Consider the following 27,933-nt stretch of genomic DNA (forward strand, 5'->3'; position numbering starts at 1 on the left):
GTTGCTATAAACTTTTCATTAGTTTCTAGAGTTATGATAAAGTTGATTCTGCCCGTTTTTTTGCTAGGTAATTCTCTGCTTTTGTAGAAGTACAATCTTTTGGCATTCCCTACTCTGCAGTTTTTGCTGATGTAATGTGTGTGTGTGTCTCACTCTCCCCTCTCCCCCCACACACACACACATTAGTGTAAATTGTAGCCAACTAATAAGGTAGAATCTACAGTTTGAAAACACTGGTGTAATATCCTTGCCGTGCTAAGAACATATAAACTAAATAAGTAGAGTATTTCCACTCTAAGGGTATGCTGATTGACTGTGTTTATTTAATTTTAACAAAGGAATCGGAAAATATAACCAAAGTGATTTGTTACCAACCTTCGGATACGTTGACAAAATTGTGGGCACTTGTCACCAGGTACTAGGATACCCAGAGAAGTTTCTAAGGTGGCTCCTATTAGATATCTTCACCCCCACAAAGTTCTTGGCCTTGGGGGTGTTCTACGCAGTTACCTCTCGCAGTGCTGTGATACAGACTCTCCTGTTCTTCTGCTTCAGCTTTGGGACATCCGGAAGAAAGCTGCCATCCAGACATTTCAGAACACCTACCAGGTGTTAGCTGTGACCTTCAATGACACAAGTGATCAGATTATTTCTGGTGGAATAGACAACGATATCAAGGTATGTTTGGTGTTTATGGTACATTTCCCTTTCTCTGTCTCTACTCACTGAGGTGAATCTTCCCAAACTTCTGAGATTGTGGTAGCTTGCACTAATACCAACTGAAAGAAGATAATATAATAACTTAGATCTTGGTTCCTTTGTGTCCTACCCTCATTGACTTCCTAAGTCAAGGGTTGCATTACAGCTAGCTTGTAGAAATGCTGTCAAGGACCAGGCAGTTAATGTGAAGTCCCTGTGTGGGGACTCTGAAAAGGAAGAGTCCGTTCTCTACCTACAGACATTCAAAACTTTTTTTTTTTTAAGCTGTGTTAACCTGAGATAGCAGTGAATTATTTGTGATTCTCTACCCTAATCTCACAGTGTGTCTTTTCTTTTCACGATTATGGAAAGCATGTTGTGGAGAGTCTACTGCTAAGAATGAGAGGAGAGAATGATGTTGGAGAAAAAAGGCAGTAGACCAGGGGGAGCTCAAGCTTTCGAGTAACTGCCTTGCGTCCCAAACCCAGTTCCACCATTTTCTAGTTTTTGCTTGTATGATTTCAAGCAAGTCCTTTTAACTTTTTTTTAAGTAGCCTTTTAAATTTTTTTTTAACTCAAAAACTTCATTTTTTTATTTAGCTTTCTGACTCTGTGCTTGTGCCTTCAACACTTTCACAACGATTTTCTGCTCTTCGATAAGGAAAGCCCTCTTGATCCTATCACGGACACATTTAGCACACATGGCTCCAGCATAGGCCCTGCTGACGTGTTTTTTCGTTTTAGACAAGCTCGTTAGAACTTTAGGTCTCACAGCACGAACTCTGCGAAGTTGGCCTGGGCACACACCACATGCAGATTTTGGTGCTTTCCCAACCTTCTTGGTATAAAGGCAAACAACTCTATTACCAGGGGTTCGGCACAGCCTAGTTCCATTAGAGGCTGTATTACAGGACAGCCTCCGACGGAATGTCACGCTGGACCATTCTGAATGCCTGTAGACACCGTCCCCAGAAAAGCAAGTCCTTTAACTTTTTTAAGCCTCTTTTGTTGTGTGTGCAGCAGGGGTAACGATAACAACATCTACCTCAGGGTTGTTGTGGGGGATCTTCCTTCAGCTCTCCATCCTCTTGTTATTGTTCTGTCAGTCTTCCCCTTCACAGCCAAACTTCTTCAAAGATATGTTGCTAATAATAATAATGTTATCATTGTCTAACACTGACTAGTGCTTACTTTGTGTTGGGCATTGTTCTTACAGCTTTACGTGATTAATTCACTTACTTAGTAATTCACAACAACCCTATGAAATAAGTACGATTAATGCCATTTTATAGATGAAGAAACTGAGCTAAGAGAAGCCCAACTTAACTCAAGGTTTACAGCTACTAACGATGGAAACTCAGAGAATTTGGTTTCAGAGTCATGCTTTTAATGCCTATGAGAAATCTTTCCCTGAAGATTTTTTTATATTCACTGTCTTCAGTTGCTTACCGTGCCTTTCATTCCTCAATTCCATATCTCCTGATCACTCTGTAGCAATTTGCATTCTGCCTCCATTGTTTCATTGACACTGTTCTCTTCAAGGTCATCAGTGAGGTCTTTCTTGTTATTAAATCCAGTAAATCCTTTTATTCCTTTTTTTTTTTTTAACTGGCTATAACAACATACTCTCCGACCCCTCTGGTATATCTTTCTCAGATACCTCTGCAAGCGCTTCTGTGCATTCTTTAAATACCATTCTTCTCCAGGGTTCTTTCCCCTGGACAGTTCTCATCTACTTCCGTGACTTTATCATCCCCATGCTGATGACACGTGTTCCCAGCCCAGATCTCCAGCTTCAGACCCCTGCATATAACCAGCTACTCAACATCCCCCTCTTCCATGTTTCAATAAGTATTTCAAAATTCAGCATTTCCAAAATTCAACTTTCCATACCTTTCCCACCATATAACTATGTGAAAAATGTGGAATCAGAACCTGGGACCTTAATTAGATCATCTTAATTGCTCATGCAGTATTTCTCAGAGTAAGGTTTGGGAGCCCACTAGCATTAAAATCACTACAGAACTTCTAATGCCCATGAAAGTAGTTAGTGTCATTAAGCTATGATCATTTTTGTACTTCCAAAGTTATTACTATTATTTAAATTTACATACAAGGAAATTAACTTTTTTACTACATATTTCTATGAATTTTAATGCTTGTGTAGATTCGTGTATTTTCCCCAAAAATAAGACCTAGCCGAACCATCAGCTCTAATGCATCTTTTGGAGCAAAAATTAATATAAGACCTGGTCTTATTTTACTATAAGACCGGATGTAATATAATATATAATATAATACAATATAATATAACATAATATAATAAATACCGGGTCTTATATTAATTTTTGCTCCAAAAGACGCATTAGAGCTGATGGTTCGGCTAGGTCTTATTTTTGGGGAAACACGGTAACTACCACAAACAGGGTACAGAACAATTTCTGTCACCCCCTCGCCCCCCAACATTTCACAGTGCTCCCCTGTGCCAAACCATTTCCACATCCCTAACCCTTACCAACCATTTATTGATTCTTTGTACTAAAGTTCCTTTTCTAGAATATTATATAAGTGGAATCATACTATATACAACCTTTGGAGACTGACTTCTTTTATTTAAACTATGAGAATTTGATTTGTCTATACCACTGTGAGGATAGACTAACCTAAGAAGAATACTCTTGTGCTAATAAGGTCTTTTTATCATAAAAAGTGTGGCTCTTTTTCCTAGACTGTTCTATAAACATATATTTAATTGTGCTATAGTCCTGAAGGCATACCCAATGCCTTTTTAGAATTTGAAGGTTTTCTATGTCTTCTCAGATACACTGGATTTATACCTTCTCTTAGGGTAGGTTATTTGTACCAGTTTTGTACTGAAATCCAAACTAACCTCAAATATGGGGAAGTATAAATATAGTCCCTTGAATACAGCAGTTAATGTTACAAGTTTGTAGTCTTTATCATTCTAGAAAGTCTTTATTCTGTCCACAAACATTCAAGTTTTTCTGTCAATGCTTCATTTTCAGGGAATATTTTTATTAGAAGTACACATGATGTTACAAAAACTGGGACACCCTTATTGTGTACCTGGTCAGTATCACTGCCTTCTCTTGTCAACATTGGGAGCAGTTTGTGCACTGTATATAGTATGTCTTACTTTCCAAACTAAAAATCAGTATAGACTTCCCTATATGTCTGCTTATTTACCTTTTAAAGTTTTTTAGAGATGTGAAAATTGCATTCAACTGTATGTTTAATAAGTCAACTTTATTGGGAACAAAAATATAAAAAGTTAAGATAAAATTATTTATTACAATTTATCTGTTTTTAGTGGTAAGAATGCTAATTTTTATTCAATTAAGAAAATTTAGAAAACACAAAAAGATAAACAGATCATTTAGTCTCATCATCCAAATTCAGTCACTCTTCATATTTCAGTACACTTCTTCTCTTTTTCTGTACCAGTGTTTTGTATGGAAACATCTTAATAGTCACACTTTAGATAAAAATCCTGTATCATGCTCTTTTCACTTAATAACATACAGCTAGTTTTTGATCTGGAAACAATCCCCTGCCCCTGCAATATTGCCATGGTTGGCTCACTCTTGTCTTCAAATCTTAGCTCATATCTTCTCTTCAGAGAGGATTTCTTAGACTAAACTAGACCCTCCTGCTTGCTTTCTGTCACATCACTCTTACTTTATTTTCTTCTTTCTTGTGATAAGAACTTCTAGGATGTACTCTCTTAGCAACTTTCAATATTCAATACAATATTGTTAACTTTAGTTACCATGATGTACATAACAATCCCAAAACTTAGGGTCGTTTTTTCTGATTCTGCCACTTATTTGCTGGCTATCTTAAGAAAGATTGGTCTTAAGAAAGGATGGCCGTTTAGCTCAGTTGGTTAGAGCACATTGCTACTAACACTAAGGTTGCCGGTTCGATTCCCACATGGGCCACTTTGAGCTGCGTCCTCTTTAAAAAAAAAAAAAGGGAAGAAAGTTATTTAATCTCTCTGAGTTTTCATTTCTCATCTCTAAATGCGAATGATCAGCCTACCTTACACAATTGTTATATGGATTAAATGAGGTAAAGAATATAATATTCCCAGCAACATGGTAGTTACATAGTAAGTGTTCGATACGTGTTAGCTGCCATCATCATCGTTTTACTTTTCTTATTAGAATATTTGATAATGTAGTAAGTGACAGTGATGTCATTGGATGTTTAGGCTATTTGTTATCTATCACTATCACAAATTATGCTGCTGTAGACATATTTGTGCATGAAACTTTCCATATTTAATTATTTCCTTAGAGTAGAATTCTAGATGAAAATTAATGTATTAACAAGTATAAGGATGTTTCTTTCATATTTTGATTACAGGTTCCCAGATTGTTTTCTGACAATAGCAGTTAGTATTGACAGTATTTGAAATAAGGTTGCTGTAGTTATTTGACTTCAGTTTGCTCCTATGTAACTAAGGGGTATGCTGGAAAGATGTAAGACCAAAAGAATTTCAGTCTTTTCCCTGCCTACCACCACCTATTTTTACATGCTTAGGGAAGAATAACTGCTCCTGGACCAAGAAAGATTCTTAATTATCTTCAGGCCCTCATAAATTTCTTTAAAAATACAAACAGAGGCTCCTTTTCAATCAGAAACTGATCAGAGTGTCAAACCTGAAAGGGACCTTAGACATGTAATCATCCCTTATTTTACAGATCACAAAATTGAAGCCCTAACAGGTTAAGTGATTTGGCCAAGATTACATAGTCGATTACTCACGTAGTAATTGATAGAGCCAGTACCAGAAATCTATAATATCTCCAGAGGGCTAATAAACTTTCCACTCTATCATAATACCTCTAGTCTATTAAGAAGTACTTGTAAGCACATATGGGCCTACTTGTTTGACAAATCACTGTACTCCCTCAGTACATTAGGAGGTGCTCCTCAGAGAGCCTGGTTATGTTTTCTTCTCAGTCTCTCAGCACCACCTATTCTAAGAAAGGAGGAACAGTTAGGGAATGTGAGCCCCTTTTAAAATCTGAGGCGAACAGATTCTGTGTGTGTTTGTGAGCAATGCTGTTCCTGCCAGCATTATAGGATTGGGGCATCAGAGGAAAATGAAGAAAAGAAGAAAATGTGCCTTTGCTTGATGGCTTGAAGGTCAAGCTGGCAATTCTTTGGCATTTGTTATAATCCTGAGCTCTAGTCAGAATGGGAATTTAGTTGATGTTTTTTGTTTTGTTTTTGATATAGTGCGTAAGGGAATAGAATAGAATTGATTCCCCAGCCTTTGCGCTCATCCTTTCAATCATCTGGGCCTGAAGGATCCTTCTGTAATGCAAATCTGACCAAATCATTCCGCTACTCTGAAACCTTCTGTGGCTCCACAGTAAGGAAGACCAGGTCCAAGCCAGGCATTCAGAACCTTCTATGGTTTTGAGCTGGCTTCTGCCTGCCTACCTCTCAAGCATTGTCTGCTACTTCTCTGTCTAATTGCCTGCAATCCAGCAATTTCTTCATGCCTCTCTGCTTTTACACATTATTTTTGCCGGGAATACTCTTCTACTTTGTCTAAGTACAAAAATAACTCATTCTTCTTTCATACCCTGCTCAAATGCTTTATTTTCTATGAAACCTTCCCGTTCTCACTGTCATACCTGGACCACAAGAGAGTTAATCCCTCTGCTCTCTTTGCTGTTGCACGTTGTACAGTCCTCTCATCTTTTATTTACATGTCTGTTTTGCCTACTAGACTGAAAGCTCCTGGGAGCAGGGATTATATATTCTTTTTTTAATTTCTAGCAGTGCCTACCGCTAATGTGATACCCAGATGTTCACTGAACAGTTGATTAGGACATTTGTGAAATATTTTGCTGAAATTAGTGCCTTCCTCTTTCTACAGCAAATCCCAAATACATTTTGGCCCTGCACAAACAACGTGTGCAAGCTTCAAGGAGGGAAGTCTAGAAATGGCACCGAAGTGCTGTGAGGGATGACAGATTGCATTCTCTCTTAGCCGTTACAAAGCTAAAGATTTCAACAATGTCTTCTCTGAAGAGAAGGATCAACAGTTTGAACAAAAAATGTCAGCCATTTTAAGCTTTCCTGGTTATTGAGGCAGCAAACATCCTGACACAAAAATGATTGTATATAAATGTGTTGGGTTCCACACGTGAATGAGCTATTGATGGAGAAAGTGGAGTTGTCTGCCTTGTGTATTACCTTGACATAAAACACCAAACTCCTATCTAGATGAGAAAAGTGGCTTGCTTAAAGGGAGAGGAAAAGAAAAAAGAAATAGAAAAACTACATGGCAATGTGAAATCAAATTTAGAGGAAATTTTGTGTAGTGCCAATGATGTTAACAGAATCGCTGTTCTTTTTCTATGTGACATCTAGACCATTTCTATTGGCTTTAATATATTTTTCACATAGTTGCAGTCTGTGTAAATATAAATACTGTTTTGTATTTTCCTTATTTACTTAATAGCTCCTTATAGAAACATTTTTTACATTTGGTCTTGAGTTATTTTTAGGAGTTGCTTAATAATAGCTACCAATTATTGAGGGCCTTTTGTGTGCCAGGCGTATAATATATATATGCTAAGCATTCTGTTTGTCATCCTCACAACAGCCATAAGAAGGAAATGTTGTTATTCCCATCTTACAGACCAGAAACAGGCTCAGAGAGGATTGGTGGACCAATACACATAACTCATAAGTAGCAAAGACTAGTTCAGTCTGACCCTAAATGCTCACTCTTTCCACTCCGCTGTCCTATCTCTAGCATGCGAACTCAATGCTGCAGTATGTTTATGAACTTAATAAACCAAAATAGTTTTTCTGTTTGACATTAGATTTTTCTCAGCTGAACTGTTTTTCTTACCTTTCCTACCCAGGCAACAGTGAACCTGCAATTTATTTTTCTTTTAATAAATATGATTTTCCATAGTGTGTGTGTATAGGGGTGTGTATGTGTGTGTGAACATATTGCGACATTAAATGAAATTTTTTAAGCCTCTATATCTTTGCATGTTGCCTCCTTATATACATTTTACATGCAACCATATGCCTTTTTCAAATGACATGTTTGTTTTTATATAGTTATAATAGTTTATTTTTAATTGCTAAGAATCATAGTTTAAGCATTTTAAATGCTAGGTTTTTATTTATTTATTTTTTATTTTTAAGGAGGGCACACCTTACAGTGGCCCATACAGAGATCAAACCGGCAACCTTGGTGTTATTAGCACCACACTCTGACCAACTGAGCTAACCCGCCACCCCAGTTTTTTAATTCCTAATATATCTTGTTATGACTTGAAAATAAGCTGGAAATTCTGTTATTCTTTTTGTTAAACTTTATCTTGATATTTGACATTCATTGGTTTGTATCTATTTGGTCAAATATGGTAACTTTCCTTTTTTAGAAAGGAGAGTTTTTCCTCTTTGATAGAAATCCTATATTTTGTGGTGAAATCATTCTTGGCCCAGAGCTAGATTAAGAAGGGGTTACCAATCTCTCCAGGCAGTTGACTCTTTAGTAACTCTGTTTCTTTGCTGTTTGCAGTTTGATTTGAGAGCACCTTCTTGTTTTGCAGGTCTGGGACCTGCGTCAAAACAAGCTGACCTACACCATGAGAGGCCATGCAGATTCAGTGACGGGCCTGAGTTTAAGTTCTGAAGGCTCTTACCTCTTGTCCAATGCAATGGACAATACAGGTAACTTTGGGAAGGAAAGCACTCCAAGTGCCCAGTCACTATGGCCCCTAAAGAAAGTAGGCACTGAGTGCTAGAAATGTGTGCTGGGATAAATGAGGGACTAAGGGCAGAATAAAAATGGCTCACAGATTTTCAACAAGGCAATTAGGAGAACATGTAATAGAAAAAGCTTTTAGATGGTCAAGAAGCCAGGATTCTAGTCCCAAATCTGCCATCTAATCCCTGAGGACTTTGCATATAACACCTCTCTCTGTTTCAGCTTCTACACTGGGAAAGTAAGAGAACTGAACTTTACTTTTAATGCCTATTTTAGCTCTGATATGCTATGGATTCAAACAGGGTACAAGAAACTCTTTGTGATTCGCTTATTGAAAAAAGGTGGGAGTATGGAGATCCATCCAAGGCAATTCTCAGGCATTTTCAGAGAGCACCAAACTGATGATCAATAGATCTATTGCTATCTCAGTTGTGCTCTTTCTGCCAGTCTTCCCTCCCTACTCCAAAGCATCGGTGTGACAAAAGGTCCTCATTAAAACATCTCAATATTCTGAATTTACACAAACACACTCTTGTCTTGTCTTTGCTTGTTTTTGAGTTGTTCGGTAGGAGGATGGGTATAACAGAAAAGAAGGATGACTTGTTGCATTATACGCTTAATACTGAGCGCGTTTGGTAATGCGGCTGTGGTATATATGTTCATAGGCTTGTCAGCTAAAATGTTTTCACTGACATTTTATAATGAAAACAGTGCCTAGCACTCAAATGGGTGCTCAATAAATATTTATTGAATGAATGAACATTTTTACCTTCTGACGATATTCTCAGCTCAATAGTAAACTTTTATGTGTAGCTTTACCTTTTTATGCCTCTCTGGCTTCAAGGATTGTTCCTGTTTTCACACTCAAAATGACATCGCTCATTTTCCTCTATAGGTATAGCTTTCATTAACAACAGCTGTAGCCACTGCTTACCACGGGTGTTTATATACATATCCTGATTTTGATGGATTTTCCATTGACTGATTCTAGCAATGATCACAGTAAGAAAAGATGAGAGTCCCTAAATGGTTATTAAAATAGGAGAAATTCTTATTATGGCTATATAATAAAATTGCAAACTCTTTATTTTTGTTTATTGCCTCCAATATTTTAGAGCCTTTTCACATTTATCATCTTATTTGATCCTTAAAATACTCTTACTAAAAAAATACACGTGGTATTCTCATTTTACAGAGGAGACAAAAACACAAAGAACCTCACCATTTACCTAATACGTATAAGTATGTATACCCATATGTATAGCAGAGCTAGAATTAGAATCAAAGTTCACTTTTTCTGATCCTTGGTAGAGAGCTCTTTTGATATATTTGACCTTGTTCGAGTTTAGGCTGTCAGGTGCCCCATGAGCAAAATTAGAAAAGGTTAGTTCTGAGTTTGGTTTTTGTAGATTGAATGTCACAGTAGTCAGTGGTAGTTAGATTGTCATCTCAAAGCTTTACTAGATGTGACTTTTTGGGTTGGTAGAAGAATCATTTGCCAAATGTTAGTTTTCCTTCCTGCCCCCTCTGTTTTCCTCTGTGCCCTTTGGCCCAGTTAATGCAACTAGAATGCATTTCATTCCTGTTAGAAAAAGGAAAGCGCCTTACCAGGCGTACCATGAAACAGCATCTGTCACTGACATGATACTGATTGCAGCTGGGTTCTCAGGAGGCCTCTGGCTGATAACTGCTTGTTTTGTTTGACTTTGTAGTGCGGGTCTGGGATGTCCGGCCATTTGCTCCCAAAGAGAGGTGTGTAAAGGTATTTCAAGGAAATGTGCACAACTTTGAAAAGGTGAGTTCTGCACAGCAAAAGAGTTCTGTCCATTTGATTCAAAGAAACATTTAAGATTGTGCTATTAAGGTGTAGTATCTGCATATATCAAATCATTATGTTTTACACCTAAAACTAATACAATGTTCTATGTCAGTTATATCTCAATTTAAAATAAAAAAAAGATGGTGCTAAGGGTAGAGAGCAGTAGCTCTAATAAGGGGCTGCCTTCCAGTAACACTGTTCTCCATCAAAACTGGTTTTGCCAGAAATTGATAGAAGGATAGGGTAGAAAGCAATCACATAGATAGTGGAGGGGCAAACCCTCAAATTTAGAACTTCTGATCTCAACAGGACAATCCTATCCCTTTAATTCTTTGGTAACTTTGATCCTCTTCGGTCAGTGTTCCGAATGGGACCCAGCCGCCCATGGCTATTCCCCAGATGGCCTCCCTCACCATCCCAGTGACCAGCTATTAGAGCCCAGGGAATACATCTCTCCCCTCAGTAAGCACCACAGCCCAAGTTCTGAGAGACAGAAATGTTTTCTAAACTCTCAAATCCCAGGATCAGCTCTTGAAAGCAGATTTTCCTACAGATAATTTGGTGATACAAAGTAATGTTTTTCTTTTGAGAGCCCATTGAGATTTATTTTCACTTTATAAATCAAATCTTATTTTTTGTTGGATTTGGTTTTGTTTTTTTGTGGTTTTTTTTAAATTTTTCTTCAAGATAAATAAAAAGTGTTTAATGAGGATCAAGATAATGGAGCAAAGGGAGCCTCCGTTTGTCGGCAGAACAAAATTTTGTTGCCAGATCCACACTAATTGATTATAAATTAATTGTTTTCTACAGTTGGTTTTTATGTGGTAAAAAATTATAAAATATGCTGTCTTGGGCCACCGAATGTAAGATAATTGCTGATCATCTTTCTGGAGAGAATGAAAACTATTTAAGAAATTGAGTTTTTCAGTGATTCTAAAGCCTAGTAAAGGGGTTTGGTACATTACTGTAGCCATTGGATTCCTACATATTTATCATTTTAGAATCTCCTGAGATGCTCTTGGTCACCTGATGGAAGCAAGATAGCAGCTGGCTCAGCTGACAGGTAAGGATTACTGGGTGTGAGGTCAAGAATGATGGAGCTATGCAGGTATCTTATGTTTAATACATTAAGTGCGGATACCCAGCTAGACTAGACGTACACTTACAGCTGTACCCAGAGATGAAGCCATGTGCATATGAAGGGTTTAAAGATCATGTCAGACAAACACATCATTTCTACCCTCTTTGGATATGTTGTCGACCTGGAAGGTAAACAATTTCTGATTCTGTTGAGTTCCCTTTGCCATCATAATAAAATTCAGGCCATAATCTGACTCCAGGTTTTTCCATCAGACTCTTCTGCCATGCTTCAAGTCATTCAGATCATATTGTGTACTCTCCTCCCTCGCCATCACCATGATGTTTCACTCACACGGAACTTTCCCTGTTCTTACATGCCTTGTGCCTCCAAGCTTCTCTCTCATATCTCCTTTTCACCATTATCCCAACTCCTAATCCCACTAGTAATCACCTCTAGGTTATGTCTATGACCTTTCCCTGGCCCTCTCTCTCCCTTACCTCTTGGGCATAACTAGTTTGTCTTTGTTCTGTGCTGTAGTCACACTTTGTACATCTAACCTTTATTAGTATTTATTACATCTTAGAGTCAGGCAAACAGTGGGGCACCCCCGGTAAATCCTCCTCGAGGTCAAGGAGTGAGTCTTAGTCACCTCTGAACCCAGGGCAGTGCTTGACCTATTCTTAGCACTTAGTGAATGTTCCATGAATGAATTCCTAGCTCAAGGATGGCAGTCAGATTTTACCATGCAGATGATGATCTGTACTTGGGAGGGAGTCAGAGGTGGAATAGGGACGTCCAGGTGCCCGGGCTGTTGGGCCACCGATGTGGGACGGTAAAGAATGAGGAAGCCCTCTGATGGTGCACTGGGTTTAGCTCCCGTCTTTCTCGCCCTTTAGAGATTTTCCTGCTCCTTTACTGAAACAGTCACCATTCTATAATCATGAATCCTTTATGGGCTTTCAGCATATTCCAGGGTTTTCTTCTATTTGGGGCCCTAGCACAGCCTTAGAGAAACCTCGTTTTGGTATGTCCCACACCTTTCTACTTGTGAACATACCTGAAGAGTTTGCTCTTTTTTTTCCCCTGGCAAGTTTAATGCCAAGAAAAATGAACAAGTATTCGGCTATTTTCTGGGGGGAAAAGGGTCCAGGTGAAACAGTGCCACATTTATGGTTTCAGTCCTGGTGGTTTAGTGAGCTGCCTTGATGAGGGAATCTAAGGGGTTTTCAGTTGTCAGGTAACTAAAGAAGATCTTAAGAAACAGTTCCACAGCCTACGGTGTCTTGCATTCTGAGTAAGAACCATTCTAAGTATTTTTACATTCTGATTTTCAGCAGAAATACTGTATTTTTCCTATGTGATTAAGCTTTTAAATATTTACCTAAGCTTTTCTTCTGAGCAGTTGTTTTCTGACATTGGCTCCTTCTGACTTTCAATGTCCTCTCTTTTCTCTTTCCTTCCCCACTGTTCCTTTAAACCTTACATGTAGAAGCATGGCTCTGCTCTGGGAAAGTCTGCTTGTCTACCTGCTGGGGGTTGGCCAAATTTCACAGGCCTCCTCACCATTTAGCCCCAACTCAGCAGGCAGCTCTGTTACATAAGGAGCCTGTTTCCCTCTGAATGTTGCCATGCCAGAGTAAAAAGAGGACATGGAACCCCTCTAAATTTAGCATCCAGTTGGCAGCCATGAAGAGTGAGGCCTTGAAGTAGACCTTTAGAGATCTGGGGTTCTGCTGGCCTTGTTGTGCCTAGGAAATGTATCCTTCTCAGAAAACCGCTTTTCAGTTTGTCCTGGATTTGGCAAATTTCCCCTTTACTTGCAAATCACCTACCTCCTCATGTTCAGGCTTGAAACCTTTCAACAGTCCTATCAAAGACCACGGGAATACTGGCCAGTCTTTCTCTTATGAGTGATTTATTCAACCTAGTGATTTTATGTGATTCTGTTTTGATCATGAATGTATTTGTCCTAACAGTAGCTATCCTTAATTGTGTGCACCAGGTACTTTGCATACACTATTTTATTCCTCTCAACTAAGCTGTGAGATCTAATTGTCTCCATCTTACAACTAAGGAAAAAGAAGCTCAGAGAAGTTAAATAAATCATTGTCTCAGGTTACTTAGCTATTAAATAGTTGCACTGAGACCTGAACCCAGGTCGTTCTGACTCCAGAGCTCATACACTTTTTCACTATGCCGCATCGTCCTTAGCTGAATTAATGACAGTTATCTGTGCCTGGCAGCAAAGAAGACAGTAGGGAGAGCATACACATCAGAGCCAAGGAGCCTGTAGACATATAGGCTTCCTGCTTCTCTTCCATCTTCCTTGGAACTTTTATTTAGTTCCTATGGAGCCTAGCTTTTGAGCGCTAAACGGTATAATTAAGAAGCTCTTATTTATTTGCATTTTAGACCAAAAGTGTTTAATATCGCATCAGAACTAGGCATTTTATAATCAAGTACTGAGGACTTTTAGGTGTTGACTGAACAAAACAAATACGTAAATAATTTGTATAACCTGTGTAAAACCACTAGCCCTTTAAATTTACCAACAGATTATTTTTGCATGGTCATAGGAAGATAATATCTCTTTATTTTACCTTCAGCTTAAAATGACCCAAGCAAGGTTGAGGGTCAAAGGAATTTATTTTGGAGGGTAGGGGAAGGAGGGCAGGGTGTTTGAGGATAGTAAGAGAAAGAATACACTGGAATATATTAAAGAGTTCTAGTTTTAGTTCTGCCACTGATGAACTGTCACCTTGGAAAAGTCACTGTACCTTAGTTTTCTTATCTGTAAAATGAGTTTAGCTGATTTCTGTTGGCCCCTTCCCTTGCTAGAATTCAGTATTCTTTCTGGCCATGAATTTAGTGCAAGGTTTGGGTCAACTGTGTGTTTGGACTATAGCACAAATTTCCTGTTTGTTCTCTGGACTCTGATTTGAATACAATGCTAAGAAGTTCAGGTGGCTCTACACCCTAGGCTCCCAACCTGCCAACATATTCCTGGAAACATACGAGGTTAACGCTTAACTATAGCCCAACTACATTGGGTGCTCTTGGAGGGAGATTTCTGTGTGGGGTCTGTAGGAAAAACTGCCTTTCTCCTCCATATTCTTTTCTATTTCAGAAGTTTGTGTTTGAAAATGCCATTAATGCTTATATTTTTGGCTATTCCTATTTCTACACTCAGTTGCTCAAGGTCAGGGTCCAAGCCTTATTCAAAATCTGTATTCCTAGTTTGTAAAAGACAGAATATAGTTCAATATATATGGCGTGAATAAATTGTTGCTCCGTTTCCGTTAAAAAGCCATGCTTCTAGTCTACCCTCAGCTCTGGGAAACCTTAGCTTTGCTCTTCATGATACTTTACAGGTTTGTGTATGTCTGGGATACCACAAGCAGGAGGATTTTGTATAAGCTGCCTGGCCACGCTGGCTCCATCAATGAAGTGGCTTTCCACCCCGATGAGCCCATCAGTAAGTTTGTCCTGACTATGGGGAAAGAGAAACTGGGGGAGTCTCCTGAAAGGGGCCCTGAGAACAGAGGCAGAGCTGGATGTCTTGTTTTCTGTGAATGACAGTTTTCTGTGAATTGACAATCTCTCCATTGTTCTAAGTGCTGAGGGTAAGAGCAGAGTTTCATTTTCTTAATCTCAGAGGGAGCTTAGTTAGTCTAGTTCTTTTGAGTTTACATGCTTCAAGTCTGTTTCACTGAAGTATTTAGATAAAAAAAATATTTCTTAATACTCAGATTTAAATTGTAACTTAACTCACATTTTATTGGCCAGCTAAACTAAATAATGGGCCTTGGATTTAAGGAGAAAAATGTAACTTTCTCCAGGGCTAAGCACATTTACAAAATGACTGGCACAGACATTGATTCTGCTCTTGTAGAATGACTTAGACTTTTTCTTAGGGTTTGACTGATGAGACATCAGGATTTAGAGCCTGATGCTGTATTTCCCATAGCACAGCCCACCCTGTGGTTTTGAGAGGACGGAATTGAAAAGCTAGGCTACAGGTTCCTGTGAATGGTGTTACGAAGGAGGGGGATTTAAGCTGAATCCAATTGCTCTTTTATGCCAAAATTGGCTCTTGACATAAGAGCCCTTGAGCACCAGTTCTCCTTGAGCCTTCATTATTTTCAGTTGTCTTCTCTGTTCTTTTCACCTCAGTTCTCTCAGCCTCCAGTGACAAGAGACTGTATATGGGGGAGATTCAGTGAAGAGAAGGAATGGAAGACGCCAAGGCTGCTTGACCTTGAGACCTCAGACTGCATCGGTGGCATCAAATGGTGCTCAGGCCAGCATTCTCCCTTCAGATGAACATCATTACTGGCAAGAAACTAGGAGGAGGTGGCCATGTTCCAGCAACCACATGTATCCCATTTCACCAGGATGATCAAGGCAAGCTTACATACAGTGGCCTCTAAAACCCACCTGCCAGATTTCAGGGACTGTTTGGTTTTCCTCCTGTTTTCTTTCTTTTTCTTTTTTTAAATAAGGTTTCTTCAAAGGGACAGACATTGGTTGGTTTGTAGTTTCCCGTTTTCTAATCCAAGCCGAAGACACGGAATATGACTGAAATTTGTTGGGGTTTTTATTGGTTGTTGTTGTTTTTTTAATTAATAACTGGCTTGTATATTTTCTTTCTGTGTTCCTCTGAGTCATTTTGTATTAAAAGCCAAATAGATGCCTTTTTACAAGAGCCATGTAGATCGGATTGATTGCTGTCTTTTCTTTGATGCTTGGTCACTGCAAATCTGAGCAGGGCATGGTGTAGATGGGATACGATCCAGTTAAACTTCTGAGAAACTGTTTGCTGGGATGTTTTGGGCTTTTATCCCCCCTTTTCTGTGTCTTTAGGTTTACTCACTCCCATAAAAATGACAGAGAATAATTACCAGTAATAAAAACTGCTCTCCTACTAGAAACATAGCAGTGAAGAGGATTTAAACAAGGTCTGCAGGAACCTGGTTCTTGTTTACTTGTACATGGTCTTTCATGAACAGGGGCTATGTCTACTCTGCCTCCTGCCCAAAACACTTCTGAGCAGTAATCCCTATACTCAGCCTTCCTGGGCAGATTTGGGGCAGTCTCAGCCGGCAGAAACAAAATTGGCTGGAAGGGTATATCAAATTCCACTCAAAAGGAATACGAGAAAGTTTCGGTGTAACTGGGCCATGACATTGAGACTTGTTAATGACTTTGCTTACCTGTGTCTCTTTCCCAAATTGACAAGGTTATTAAGAAATGCTATTAGTTGCCTTTTTCCCCCAAGACAGGTTACTGCTGTCTCCATGGATTGCTGGGTGACTGTGCCCAGCACACAGACTAGCACTAATGGATCCCACCTGTCACTGGGGAGTGGCGTGTCTTTTCTGAATCTCATATCTCAACACAGAGGTCTTCACACCTCCAACCTGTTCTGAACATGTTTGGTTTTATACTTTTAGCTCACAAACCTGAATCATCTATGTATCTTAAGTTATAAGAGAGAGGGGATGGTTTTAAGTAAACACACGTCCAAAATGTTGAACTCATTAATGAAGGAACCAGACAGACGAATAAAACTGTCCAACCGACTACTTTTAATACAGTGAATGAAGGTTGAATAAAGTGCACTGGAAACAGCAATTTCCTGTGCCTGGGAGAGTTAAGGAAGTTTCACCAGTTATGGGATCATGCGTAGAGGGACTTAGAGAAGGAGTAGGACTTTGCCCGGTGGGCACAGAACATGAGCACTGAACTTCAGCCTGGTTAGAGGGAGGGAGCAGCAGTCAGTCAGGTTGCAGAATTAAGTAGGAGCCATATCGTGGAGAGCTTGTGCTTCTGTCGTTGATCCTATAGGTTGAGGTTTCCTAGAGTATTCCACAGAACTCTGTTTCCCAGGAATGTTCAGTACATTTGGGCATAAAGACTCCACGCTCAGATAAATTTGGGAAAGCCTGGGTGAAATAGTGAAACAGGTTTCTTTACTGCAGGACTGCTTAGCGCCTTTAATATACGAAGCATAGTGGCATCTTCAAAGGGAATGGTGGCTCAGATTTCAGGCCTGAGCAATCATTATATATATGGTTACGCCTTTAACCAGGAGCGATTTGGCCAAGGACGTTTCGCAAGCTGCTCTTCTTACCTCGAGAAGTAGTACAGGTAACTCCCTAATCCCTTTTGAGGTCCACATACCTCACAATTAGTCCAGTACCCTCCATTCACCCATTTTTCTTGGCTTGGGTAAAACAAGGCCTGAACCTTGATGTCGCACTTTTAAAAGCCTGCCAATCCCTTGAGGAGTTGGCAGTAATTGGAAAGGGCCAAGGCCGGGGAGATTGCACGGGCTTTCCTCTAACCTTAGCCTCTTCACTCCTCCCAAGTGCCTTCTTCAAAGGCTGGGTAGAAGCCATTAGCAGGAAATAGCAGCACCACTTAGATCTTGAAGGAAATAGGGGCCCTAGCTTGGGAGTAAAGATTTGAGTATAAAACATCGCCAGAGGGTATAAATTGTATTTTCACTTTGGGAGAGATAGATAGATTGCTCCCAAATGAGTAATGGCATCTCTGGTTTTCAGTTAATTTCCCTTTATGACTTTCACAGTCTCTAGCACTTAATACCATTGGAACTTAAAAGAGCCAGGTATTTTTCTTCTCTGGGTGGTTGAGTTTTGTGGACTGAATGGTCAGGGAGGTGGATTTGGACAGGTCAGGGCTCTTGTCAGAGCTGCTCCTTCACAGTAAAACTACAGAGTTATTTGTTTCTCACAGATAGACCTGGAGTCTGTTGCTTGTTAATATTTCAAGGTGTATGGATGGGAAACTGAGGTGAGAGACAGCTCTGAGCAATTTGGGGCTGCAGGCAGTTGAACCGCAGGAAAGGCTGTCAGGCCATTTGAGGTAGGACAGGCTTGACAGCGCTGTGTCCCAGTACAGAGGGAGAGGGCAGGCTTCCTGTGGGGCCTAATGAAGCCAAGTCTGAGTTCTGAGCCTGCCCTCTGGTCAATTGTCTTTGTACCCCAGACCCATAATGATCCTTCTCCAAAAAAGCGCTGGGGAGTGGGGGAACGCCCACCCTCTTTGCATCAAGCCCTGAGTTATCCCAAACTCTCCTTTCTTTTAGGCTTTAACTTCTTTTTCTCACTTGCTTCCGCAACCTTAGTGACTTTTAGCCTTAGAATGCTCATTGAATCACCTTGGGAGCCTTAAAAACTCCAGAGACTTAGCTCATACCCCAAACCAATTAAATTAGAATATCTGGGGTGAAAGTCAGTATTTTTTTAAAGCTTCCTTAAGTGATTGCGATGTGTAGTCAAGATTGAGGAAACATGTCAGCCATGGCCATGACCTTAGCCAGGAGGGCAGTATAAAGCCATTGTGGGGACAAAGCCCCAAAAAGCAGTTTCCAGGCTCTCGGCCTCACGTAGAAAGGTGCTGGCTCAGGTAGTAAATGGCCATCAACTGTGATCAGATGGCCATCAGCTGTGGCTAGTTGGCCGTCAGCTGTAACCCGTGAGCCATTGGCCACTAATATAACTGTTGTGGCTACGCTAGCAGGAAAAGGGAATGGGGGCTAGCAAGAAGATGGTGGCTGGCAAGCGCGGACTGCTGTTAGGTCGGCGGGTTGCAGATTATGTAGATCCTGCTTCCTGTGTCTCCAGCCCTGCCGCCAGCGAGAATATAGTGATATGACTCCCCTACTTATGGCTCTGTGGGTGTTCCTTTTTGGCCTCACCATGTCCTGTGTTCTTATGTGGGGAGCGGGAGCAGAGACCCTGCAGGCCGCCCCGCACGACAAATGGCTCAGCGAACAGGGTCCCCTGCGTGACAGCCATGTTGGCTTCCCTTGCCACCCCTTGGCTCTCTAACTGCTCTAACACATGCTCTGTGTGAGCTAGCTTCAGAACACTTCTCCCAAAGCCCCTGGCCGAGCTAAAACTTAGGAGCTTAGCCAGAGAGCAGAGGCTGACCCACGTGGTCTTCTCTGCCTGGTGGGACTGTGGGGCTTTGTGCAGAGAAAAGACCACTGACCTGCCTTCAAAGCCCCAAGTATAGTGTCCAGAGGCGCTGGGGCTGCAAAGGACGTTAGCTCAGCTAGTCCACCTCTTTTTACAGAAGGGGAAACTGAGAGGAGAGTTTTCCCAAGGTCACATGCATATGAAGATAGTGGTTTGCTCATTTAGGGTGCGTTTAATCAACACCCCTTTGTGGCAGGCCCTGTGCTGGGCTCTGAGAATACAGAAATGATTGGGTCATCGTATCTAGGGGCTCACAGGGCAGAACGGTGGGGAGAGACAAAAATCAGGGCTTCTCGAACTTCCCCATCAGTGTCCTTAGTGGCAGAGGGGGATGAACTAGGGCAAAAGGCAGGACTCCTGAAACTAATACCTTTAAAATTTTACCATGAATCTGTAAAATGGATGATTTCCCCTCAACTTTTTATTTTGAAAATTTTCAAATGTAAAAACTGTCTGTATACAGACATTCCCGACATAACCATTTTTACACTTTACAATGATACAAAAGCAATATGCATTCAGTAAAAAGCAGACTTCAAATTTTGAATTTTGACATTTTCCTGAGCTAATGATAATACAGTGTGGTGCCCGTCATGCTGGGTGGTAGCAGCTCTCAGCCATGCACGCAGGCAGGAGGGTGAACAGCCGATACTCCACAGTGTAGTATTACGTGCAGTTTTGACTGATGAGATTTGCAACTTACGATGGGTTTATTTGGATGTGACTGCATCAGAAATTGAGGCGCATCTATACTTTCCACCTCGATTCAATAATCTCTATCTCTGTCTCACACACACACACGTGTATATATAACTTTCAGTGACTATTGAAAGAAGGTTGGTGACATAATTCTTTAATTCCCAAATACTCCAGCACTATCTCCTGAGAACATTCTCTCTTACAACCACATACCATTACCACACCTAGGAAAATTAACAGCAACTCCACAATGCCATCTAATGATCCAATTAAAATTTCCCTAGTATCAAAAATACTTTTTACTGCTATTTTTTAAATCTGGAATCAAAAAGCTTCATGCATTTGGCTATTCTGTCTCTCTAGTGTCTCTTGAAAACAGTCTCCCTGCCTTTTTCTCAGTGAAATTGACATATGTGATTTTTGTGTGCTGCTTCAGAAAAATAGTTGTGCTTGTTTTACACTAATAAATGTTTTAAATCACTGAGCACCAAGTAGAATTGACACTCCAGAAGGATGTGCCACATTTATTTGCACTTTGTGTCTTTTCATGTACATGTGTTAGAAACAGATATAAATGATTCAAATACAATCTAATACGTACCGTCAGAGGGCTACCTACAAACTAGGAGGCGGTGCCTAAGGAGCAGTTACAGAAAGTTTTACTGAGGAAATGACTCACTTGAAGTGAGTCCTAAAAGAGGGTTGGAAATTGGGGAGAAGAAAGGGAGTTGCGAGGGGGGTACAGTCTAAGTAGTGGGAAAAACATGGACAACAGCACAGATCACCAAATCTAGTGTATTCAAAAGTGACACAGTACGTGGTGGTAACAGCATATTGGGGGAGTGACAGATGAGTAGGAGCCTTGGGAAGTGTTGGAGCCGGATTGCAGGGGGTCTGGAAAGCCAGGTTGGCAGCTTTGGGTTTTGTCTAGGGAATGGGAGCCAGCAGAGGTTTCTTGGTTGTGGTCAGAGGACAACACATGAGGACACTTTGGGTTCTGGGTACCCTCTGAGAAGATCGTTGTGGGGAACAGTTGTAGGAACTAGGGAAGATAGATGAGATCACTGTCTTTAGACATCAAAAGGTTGCCTTGGAAAAAAGAATCTCTTATTCTGGGAGGCCTCAAAAGTGCAGAGCCAAGACAACTTGGATTATAAGAAAGCAGGTTTACAACACCCAAAGAAAGCACCTGAATCAGCTGTGCACACCGATTGGTCCAGAGTTCCTCCCCTCTGGAGGTGTCCAAGCAGAAGCTGGGTGACCATTTGACAAGAATGCCTGTGTTTTATTGATTTAGAGGGTTAGCTGCTCAGCAGAATCCCCGAGGACTGTATTTTTAAAACACCTCTAATCAGGTGCCACCTCCAGAGATCTTTCTTGAGTTGGGTTGGTCTGGGTTGGTTTGTACACTAACATTTGGGAGCCACACAATTAGGAGACCTCTATCATGATCTTTTCCATCTCCACTGTTCTATGATTTTAGATGTTCTTTTCCTCAGACTCTAAGATGGCAATTTTACAATTCAATGAATTATTTGCCTGTGAGAGGATGCCTGGCTGAGGCCTTAACGGAAAATGAGAAGGGGTGGGGAGCCAGCAGGGGTGTTGAGAATCGTATGAGGGCATTTGGGACCTGTTGGAGGGACCAGGCCTGATCTGCCTTTCTGTCCCCAGCTGGCCCTTGGACAAAACCAGTATCGCATAATAACGGCCCAGCGAAGGATTGGGCCAGTTGGAGAGGACTGCTTGCTATCTCAGTGTCCCCAGCTCAGCTGGCCTGAGGGCAGACTAACTGAAAGCCCATGTGGCCTCCAAGGACTAGTGGAAAGGGAGCTTTATCTTGGCTGTCGAAAGATTCTGTCCTAGGGATTCTCGACCCCACAGTCACAGACAAGGAACAGTAAACTTTCTACCAGCTTTACTGCCATCGGAGCTCTTTACAGGGTTTCTTGACCTAGAACCTACCCATTCATATACACCCTGTTCTGTCGTCTTCCTTTTTTCTCCGTCACTTGTTATCAGAGATTTTATTTTTCTCCTTTTAAAATTTGCTCTGGAACTGAAATTTTGAAGAAAGTTGATTGGAGAAGGGTGGTGGCAGTAAGGAAGCAATAAGAAGGAAAAAGTATGTGCAGAAGTTAAAGAAAAGAAGGGGTCCTAGTTCCTGAAATGCATCTTGTCGTTAGATACTTCTGTGTGTGCACTTCTTTTTCTGCCTGGCAACCTGTATTTCAGGCATCATCTTTGCTCTGAAGGTTTCCATCACTGCCTATTCCCAAGCAAAGTTAATCATTCTTTCACCATTCAGTTTCTTACCTCACAGACGTGCCATTCTGTGTATTGTGTATAAGTATATATTCTGCCTCTCCCACAGGCCCAAGAGTCACAAACTCAGATGGTGTCAGGGGCCAGAGAGCAAGGGCAAATGGGTGAGCTGCTGGGTTTAAGAACATCAGCAGTGGACCACGTCACACTGTGGGCCGGTGTGCTAACTGACCCAGGCCTTTATCCCAAGGAATCTCAGGGGCACCTCTCCTGTTCATCTTTGGTTCCAAAGCTCCTACCTCTGCCTGGCACCGTCATGGGACTGGCCTGGGGGTTTTGAGGCCCTGCCCTGCCCTTAACGTGCTTTATGACTTGACAGAACTCATTCAACCTCTCTGCCCTTCAGGTTTTTCCTCTCTTTGTCTATCCCGTCTTCAGAACAGGCACCTTGAAGATGATCTAGGCCGGTGGTTTTTCCACATTGTTCCTGAGAGGCCTTGGGTTGCAGTGCTGACTTCGAGGCCTTCACTGCAGGTGAGGGCGCCTGAGGGCAGACTGCCAGACCTCTCCCCACACAACGAGAGTAGTTCCACTCTCTCCAGTGTTAGAAATGTATGATTTCTTTTGCAGAAAAGGATCTGCTGAAGAGGAATGTTATAAGGAAAGTAGTTCTGCCTAGGTCAAAATCTGATTCTGCCACTCTCTTGTTGAATGACCCGGGGCAAAGGATCTAAGTTCTCTGAACCTCCATTTCCTCATTTAGAAAATGGAGGTGGTGGTAATACCTACCTCAGACTGCTGCTGTGAGGTTTAATGAGTGAATGGAAAGTACTCAGAACAGTGCCTGGCACAGAATGCTTAACAGGTGTTAGCGGTTGTGATATAATACAGAAATATATTTGGTCTTTGTCCCCATTCCTGGCCCAGAGCTCCTAAAACTCTTGGAATGTCCTCAGTGATAGGAGTGTCTGTTGTTATTCGACAGTCCCTTTTGATCACCTGTGAGCGTATTCTAATGAGGTGACCTAGGATGGGACTCCTAGATGGCCTCAAGATTCGGCTGGTTACCAGCAAGAGCAAGTGATTAGAGCCTGGAGATTGAGCTCTATAAAAACTCGAACAATGAGCTCCAGAGCCGCTTGTGGGTTGGTGAACATGCTGGGAGGGTGACACACCCCATCTGTACAGGGACAGAAGTGCCCAGCATCCTTCCAAATCTTGCCCTCTGTACCTGTTCATCTGGCTGTTCATTTGTGACCAGTAAAGGTAAGTAAAGTAGTTCTTTGAGCTGTTCACAAGCAAATTACCAAACCTAAGGAGGGGGTTGTGGGAACCCTCAATTTATAGCTGATTAGTCAGAAGGAGGGGTGGCCAAACACTTGCCACTGGCATCTGAAGTGGAGACAGTCGTGGGACTGAACCCCTAAGCTGTGGGTCTGCACTCCGGGTAGTGTCAACATTGAATCGACAACCAGCTGGTGTCGGAGAATGGGTTGGTGTCAGAAAACACCCCAGAAACTATAATTAGTGAGCACGTTAAGTCCTCTAACTTGAAAAAAAGAGAAATGGGTTTAACATTTCGGCTACCTTAGGAGGTAACTTCCTCAGAAGTTTTCAGTGTTTTAACCCAGAGGAACTGTAGCGGAAGATTCAGGCACTGACTAGCCTTGGTGTAGGGCAAGGGAGGAACTTCTTAACACCGCACAAGTCTCGTCACTTCAGCAGCTCCTACTGGGCCTCTCTCTAGGGCTGACCGTGATTCTGCCTTCTCAGGAGGCATGGGTATGTTCTGAATCATCTGTCCTTTATTACTCATTTCTGCTTCATTTTCCCCACAATCTTTCCCTCGCTGCGGAATTAGTCATCCTTCATGTTGACTGCCACAAGCCCCTACTGACGTCATCCCCAGCTCCTGACCACCCCACCCCTGCCAACTTCTTGCCAAAGATGTTTCCATCTGTTCATACAATTAGATCGCCCCCCCTTAGAACCCTGGACTTACAGGTGGTAAAGAGGGCACAGGTAGGCTGGGGCCCAAGGCTGGGAAGAGCCTTCATTTACCATGTGTTTGGGGGCTCCTGACACGATCCAAGCCCTGTGGGGTATAGACATAATTTATGACACCGTCGCTGTCCTTGTAGAGCTCACCCTCTGTTAGGTGAAACAATCAGACAAGTACAGTAAATCTCAGTAAAAGCTAAACTAAAGGTAGCACAGGCCACATGGGAGCCCAAAAGCGGGGCACCGCCCCCACGTCACAGTCAAGTGCCTTGCTTAGAGTAAGACTCCGTAAATGATAGCTGTTATGTTTATCATGGAATAGCATTGTTAGCAACACAGAGGCCACTGGCAGAGGCTCTATCTGGAGGAGGCTCCAAAGAAAATCCGGTTGAGAACTGTTACATCTGGGCTGATCCTTTATAGACTGGTCCTTATTCTTTCGTGGGAAATGGACTCTTTGGAGAATCGGATGAAAGCTGTGGACCCTTCTCCTCAGAAAAAGGCACATCTGCTCACGTGAAGCTTTGTGGATTATTTCAAGGACTTCAGACTCCTGGAAGCCTGGCTAGTCATGAAACCTGGTTGGACACAGCTGTTACTAGTCCAAGCATGGCTGAGAAAACTTGCCACTATTATCTCAGCTTACTCCAACTGAAAACCTCAGCACCTGTAGTTTCAACTCTACGAGTGTCCTGTGTGCTTTCAAGTACCAAGTGGCATGTTGAAGGATGGGTGGGGGAGGGAGACCAGTGAGGAGACCATTTCATAGTCAAGGAAGAAGATAGGCAGGGCTGGTCAGGGCCCTCCCTATGCTTGGTTTAATGCTCTGCTGTGTCATCATTCTTAATTTTTTAACAAGGAGCCTTGCATTTTTATTTTGCACTGGATCCCACAAATGATGTGGCCAGTCCTAGGAGAAGATAATAGTGCATCTGAGTGGTTTCTATGTAAGCAGCATAAAAGTTGCAGTGCTGGGACTGGAACCCAGGCTGTTTTAGTCCAAACCACGGTCTTAATCTGTATCATACTGCCTTCTGAGTCAGTAGGACTAATGAGAGCGGAGAGGAAGGGCAAGAATAAGAAACGCTCTGTTTCTTCTGTTAGAACACTGTTCTCCACTCTGCTTCTCCTTCCCTCTTATTGTTTTCTCAGTATCAGTGTCCTCAAGCAGGTCTTTTCTGGTCTCCAAACTTGAATTAATGCCCCCTTATTCTCTCTTTTGCTCTTTATTATCCTTTAAGGCACTCATCCAAATTTGTCATTATGTATTTATTTGGGTTTTTTTAATGGCAATCCCTCACTAGACTGTTCTCTCAGTGAGTGCAGACTGGTACATCCCCATATCCCCAGCAGAGAGCCTGGCATATAGTAGGTATTTCATAGATAGTCGCTGGAAGGTACAGTTCACAGATTGTAATGACAGGTGAGATGGGGTAGAGAAGCCTGGAGTGTGATGCAGGGATTCCCACCTGAGTCGTGCTAGTCACCAACATGACTCTTAAGAAGTTAGGAGAGGGGCAGGGAGGATCTAAATGGATTTGGGATGTTTTGAGAGTTGAATGCTTTTGGAGGAGGCCTCTTGGAGAAAGCAGCCTTCTGCTGGCAAGTCCTTCCTGACTCTCCACTGCAGCCTGGGTTATGGGCTGGCAATAGCCCCGTGGGCAGACCTGCCCCTGGGAGCCTGACTGGGACGCTCAGTGGTTTCTGGAAGAGCACTGCAGGTCTCATCTCTGGGCGCCAGGGCCCCCAGGGGTGTGTGTGCAGTCAGGGCTCAATAAATACCAGTAGAAGAAAAGAGGGAAGGAAGAAAATGTGACCAGGCATTCAGGAGCGAGTCTGGGATAAGGAGCAGATCTGGGAACTGGGAATGAGGAAATAGAGGCCGATGGTTGAAATCCTGAAGCCCTAGAGGAGTGTTCAGCACCTTCAGGAAGCCAGGCACTGGGCTAAGTGCTTTGTTCACATAAATGCATTTCATCTTCCTAGCACACTGAAGCAGACATTATTATTCCTACTTTAAGAAAACTGAGGCTCAGAGAGGTGGCGTGAATTGCCCAAGGTCACACAGAGAGTGAGTGAGCAGTGAAATCGGGTTTGACCCAGGGTTGTCAGCCCCCAAGCCTGCACTCTTCCCACTTCACTCCCTGCCTCTCCCCCAACTCTCCACTTCCCTACCCCTTCCCACCTCCCCGCCGCTCCCGCGGCCGCCCCGCCCCACCTCTCCCTTCCCCTCCCCTCCCCTCCCTTTCCTCCCTCTTTCGTTGGCGGCGACGGCGGCGGAGCCACGTGGTGGGGCCGGGAAGCCGCGGCCGCGGAGCGCCGGGGCGGCTGCCCCAGCTGAGCAGTGCTGCTCTGCGCTGCGCCGCGCTCGGTGCCTGCGCTCCGTGAGGTGCTCCCCGCCAGCGGCCCCGGGGCAGGAGGCGCTCCTGGCGGCCGGCCGGTCAGACAAAGGAGGCGCGGCGCGGCAGGGCCAGCGCGCGGGCGCACGGACCATGGACTCAGAGCGCCGGCGGCCCGCCCCAGCCCTGAGGACCTGGCGCTCCGGGGACCGGCCCTAGGCGCCCGGCCCCGCCGCCTGGGGCGCCCAGCGGGAAGGACGCGGAGCCGGCGCGGCACGGAGGAGGCGGCGGCCGCCGAGCTAGAGGGGCGCAGCGGCGGACGGCCCGCGCGGCCCCTGGAGCCATGGGCAAGTGCAGCGGGCGCTGCACGCTTGTAGCCTTCTGCTGCCTGCAGCTGGTGAGCGCCGCGCGCCGAGGCAACCGGGGCGGGGTCTCGAGGCGTGCGGGTGGGGAGCTGTGTCTCGGTGTGTGTCTGGTGCGAGTGCCCGGGTAGGGGGTGGTCTGGAGTCACCGAGCGGACGGGCGGAGCCTGCTCTTGCTGGCCGGGCTGTCTCTTTGTGTGCGCTTCTCGCTCGGCACTCCCGGATCCCGGCGTGCGCCCGGTGCGCGAGTCCCCGGCCCGCCCCGCCCCGCGCCTGGGCTCCACGCATCTGGCCCGCAATGTGCCAGTGGTCTTTGGGGGGTGCGCTGTGGGACGGGGCTGGCTGGGACGGGGGTGTGTCCGGGGCGGGTTTGTGGATCCGTTGAGGTCCCTGCTGTGTTTTCCTCTAGATTACTCGTTTGCGTGGGTCTCCCTTGCTCCAGGTCTCTCTGCCTCTGGTCTCCGCCCCTGTGAGTGTTTCTCACAAAGTCTCTGCTCCCGTGTGGGTTTCTCTCCGGGTTTCTCTTTGGTATGTCTCTAGATGTATGACCAGTTCTGGTCTGTGCTCATCTCTGTGTGTTGGGATCTTAGATCCAAGAATCGTTCAGTCCTTTGTGCTGTTTCTGCCTCCTTTCACCCACCTGACTGGGCAGGCCTGGGAATGGAGAGCCACCTCTCGGGAGAGGGTCACAAGGAGCTGCCGGGTAACTGGACCAATCTGACCAACCGCGTGCTGGACTGCGCTCCCTGCTTTAGCTGTGGCCACTGTTCCACCAGAGAGCCTCAGGGGTGGAGACAGGCAGACCAGCCCCTCTGCCTGGGCTGGCACTGATGGGATGGGGATACTTGGGTGACCTGGGGGAGGGTGCGAGTACCTGGGGACACGGTG

The 27,933-nt window shown here is 43.2% G+C and overlaps 2 protein-coding genes and 1 pseudogene across 3 annotated transcripts in view; 2 read left to right on the forward strand and 1 right to left on the reverse strand.

Annotated features, from left to right (window-relative positions):
- SNRNP40 (small nuclear ribonucleoprotein U5 subunit 40) overlaps window positions 1-16,093 on the forward strand; it is a 30,282-nt gene extending 14,189 nt beyond the window's left edge. The window contains exons 5-10 of the mRNA XM_081056887.1: window positions 556-678; window positions 8,316-8,436; window positions 10,186-10,268; window positions 11,294-11,355; window positions 14,745-14,848; window positions 15,547-16,093. Coding sequence (XP_080913013.1) covers window positions 556-678; window positions 8,316-8,436; window positions 10,186-10,268; window positions 11,294-11,355; window positions 14,745-14,848; window positions 15,547-15,596 — 543 coding nt within the window. The 3' untranslated portion in view covers window positions 15,597-16,093. The remainder of the gene's footprint in view (window positions 1-555; window positions 679-8,315; window positions 8,437-10,185; window positions 10,269-11,293; window positions 11,356-14,744; window positions 14,849-15,546) is intronic.
- LOC308500766 (large ribosomal subunit protein eL34-like) lies at window positions 1,292-1,646 on the reverse strand (annotated as a pseudogene). Its single transcript has one exon. The product of its transcript is annotated as a large ribosomal subunit protein eL34-like (transcript).
- Window positions 16,094-26,650: 10,557 nt separating the features above from the next.
- The window catches only part of NKAIN1 (sodium/potassium transporting ATPase interacting 1), a 41,435-nt gene continuing 40,152 nt past the window's right edge, over window positions 26,651-27,933 (forward strand). The window contains exon 1 of the mRNA XM_081055719.1: window positions 26,651-27,080. Coding sequence (XP_080911845.1) covers window positions 27,027-27,080 — 54 coding nt within the window. The 5' untranslated portion in view covers window positions 26,651-27,026. The remainder of the gene's footprint in view (window positions 27,081-27,933) is intronic.

Source organism: Rhinolophus hipposideros (assembly GCF_964194185.1).
Source record: "Rhinolophus hipposideros genome assembly, chromosome: 8".
NCBI lineage: Eukaryota > Metazoa > Chordata > Mammalia > Chiroptera > Rhinolophidae > Rhinolophus > Rhinolophus hipposideros.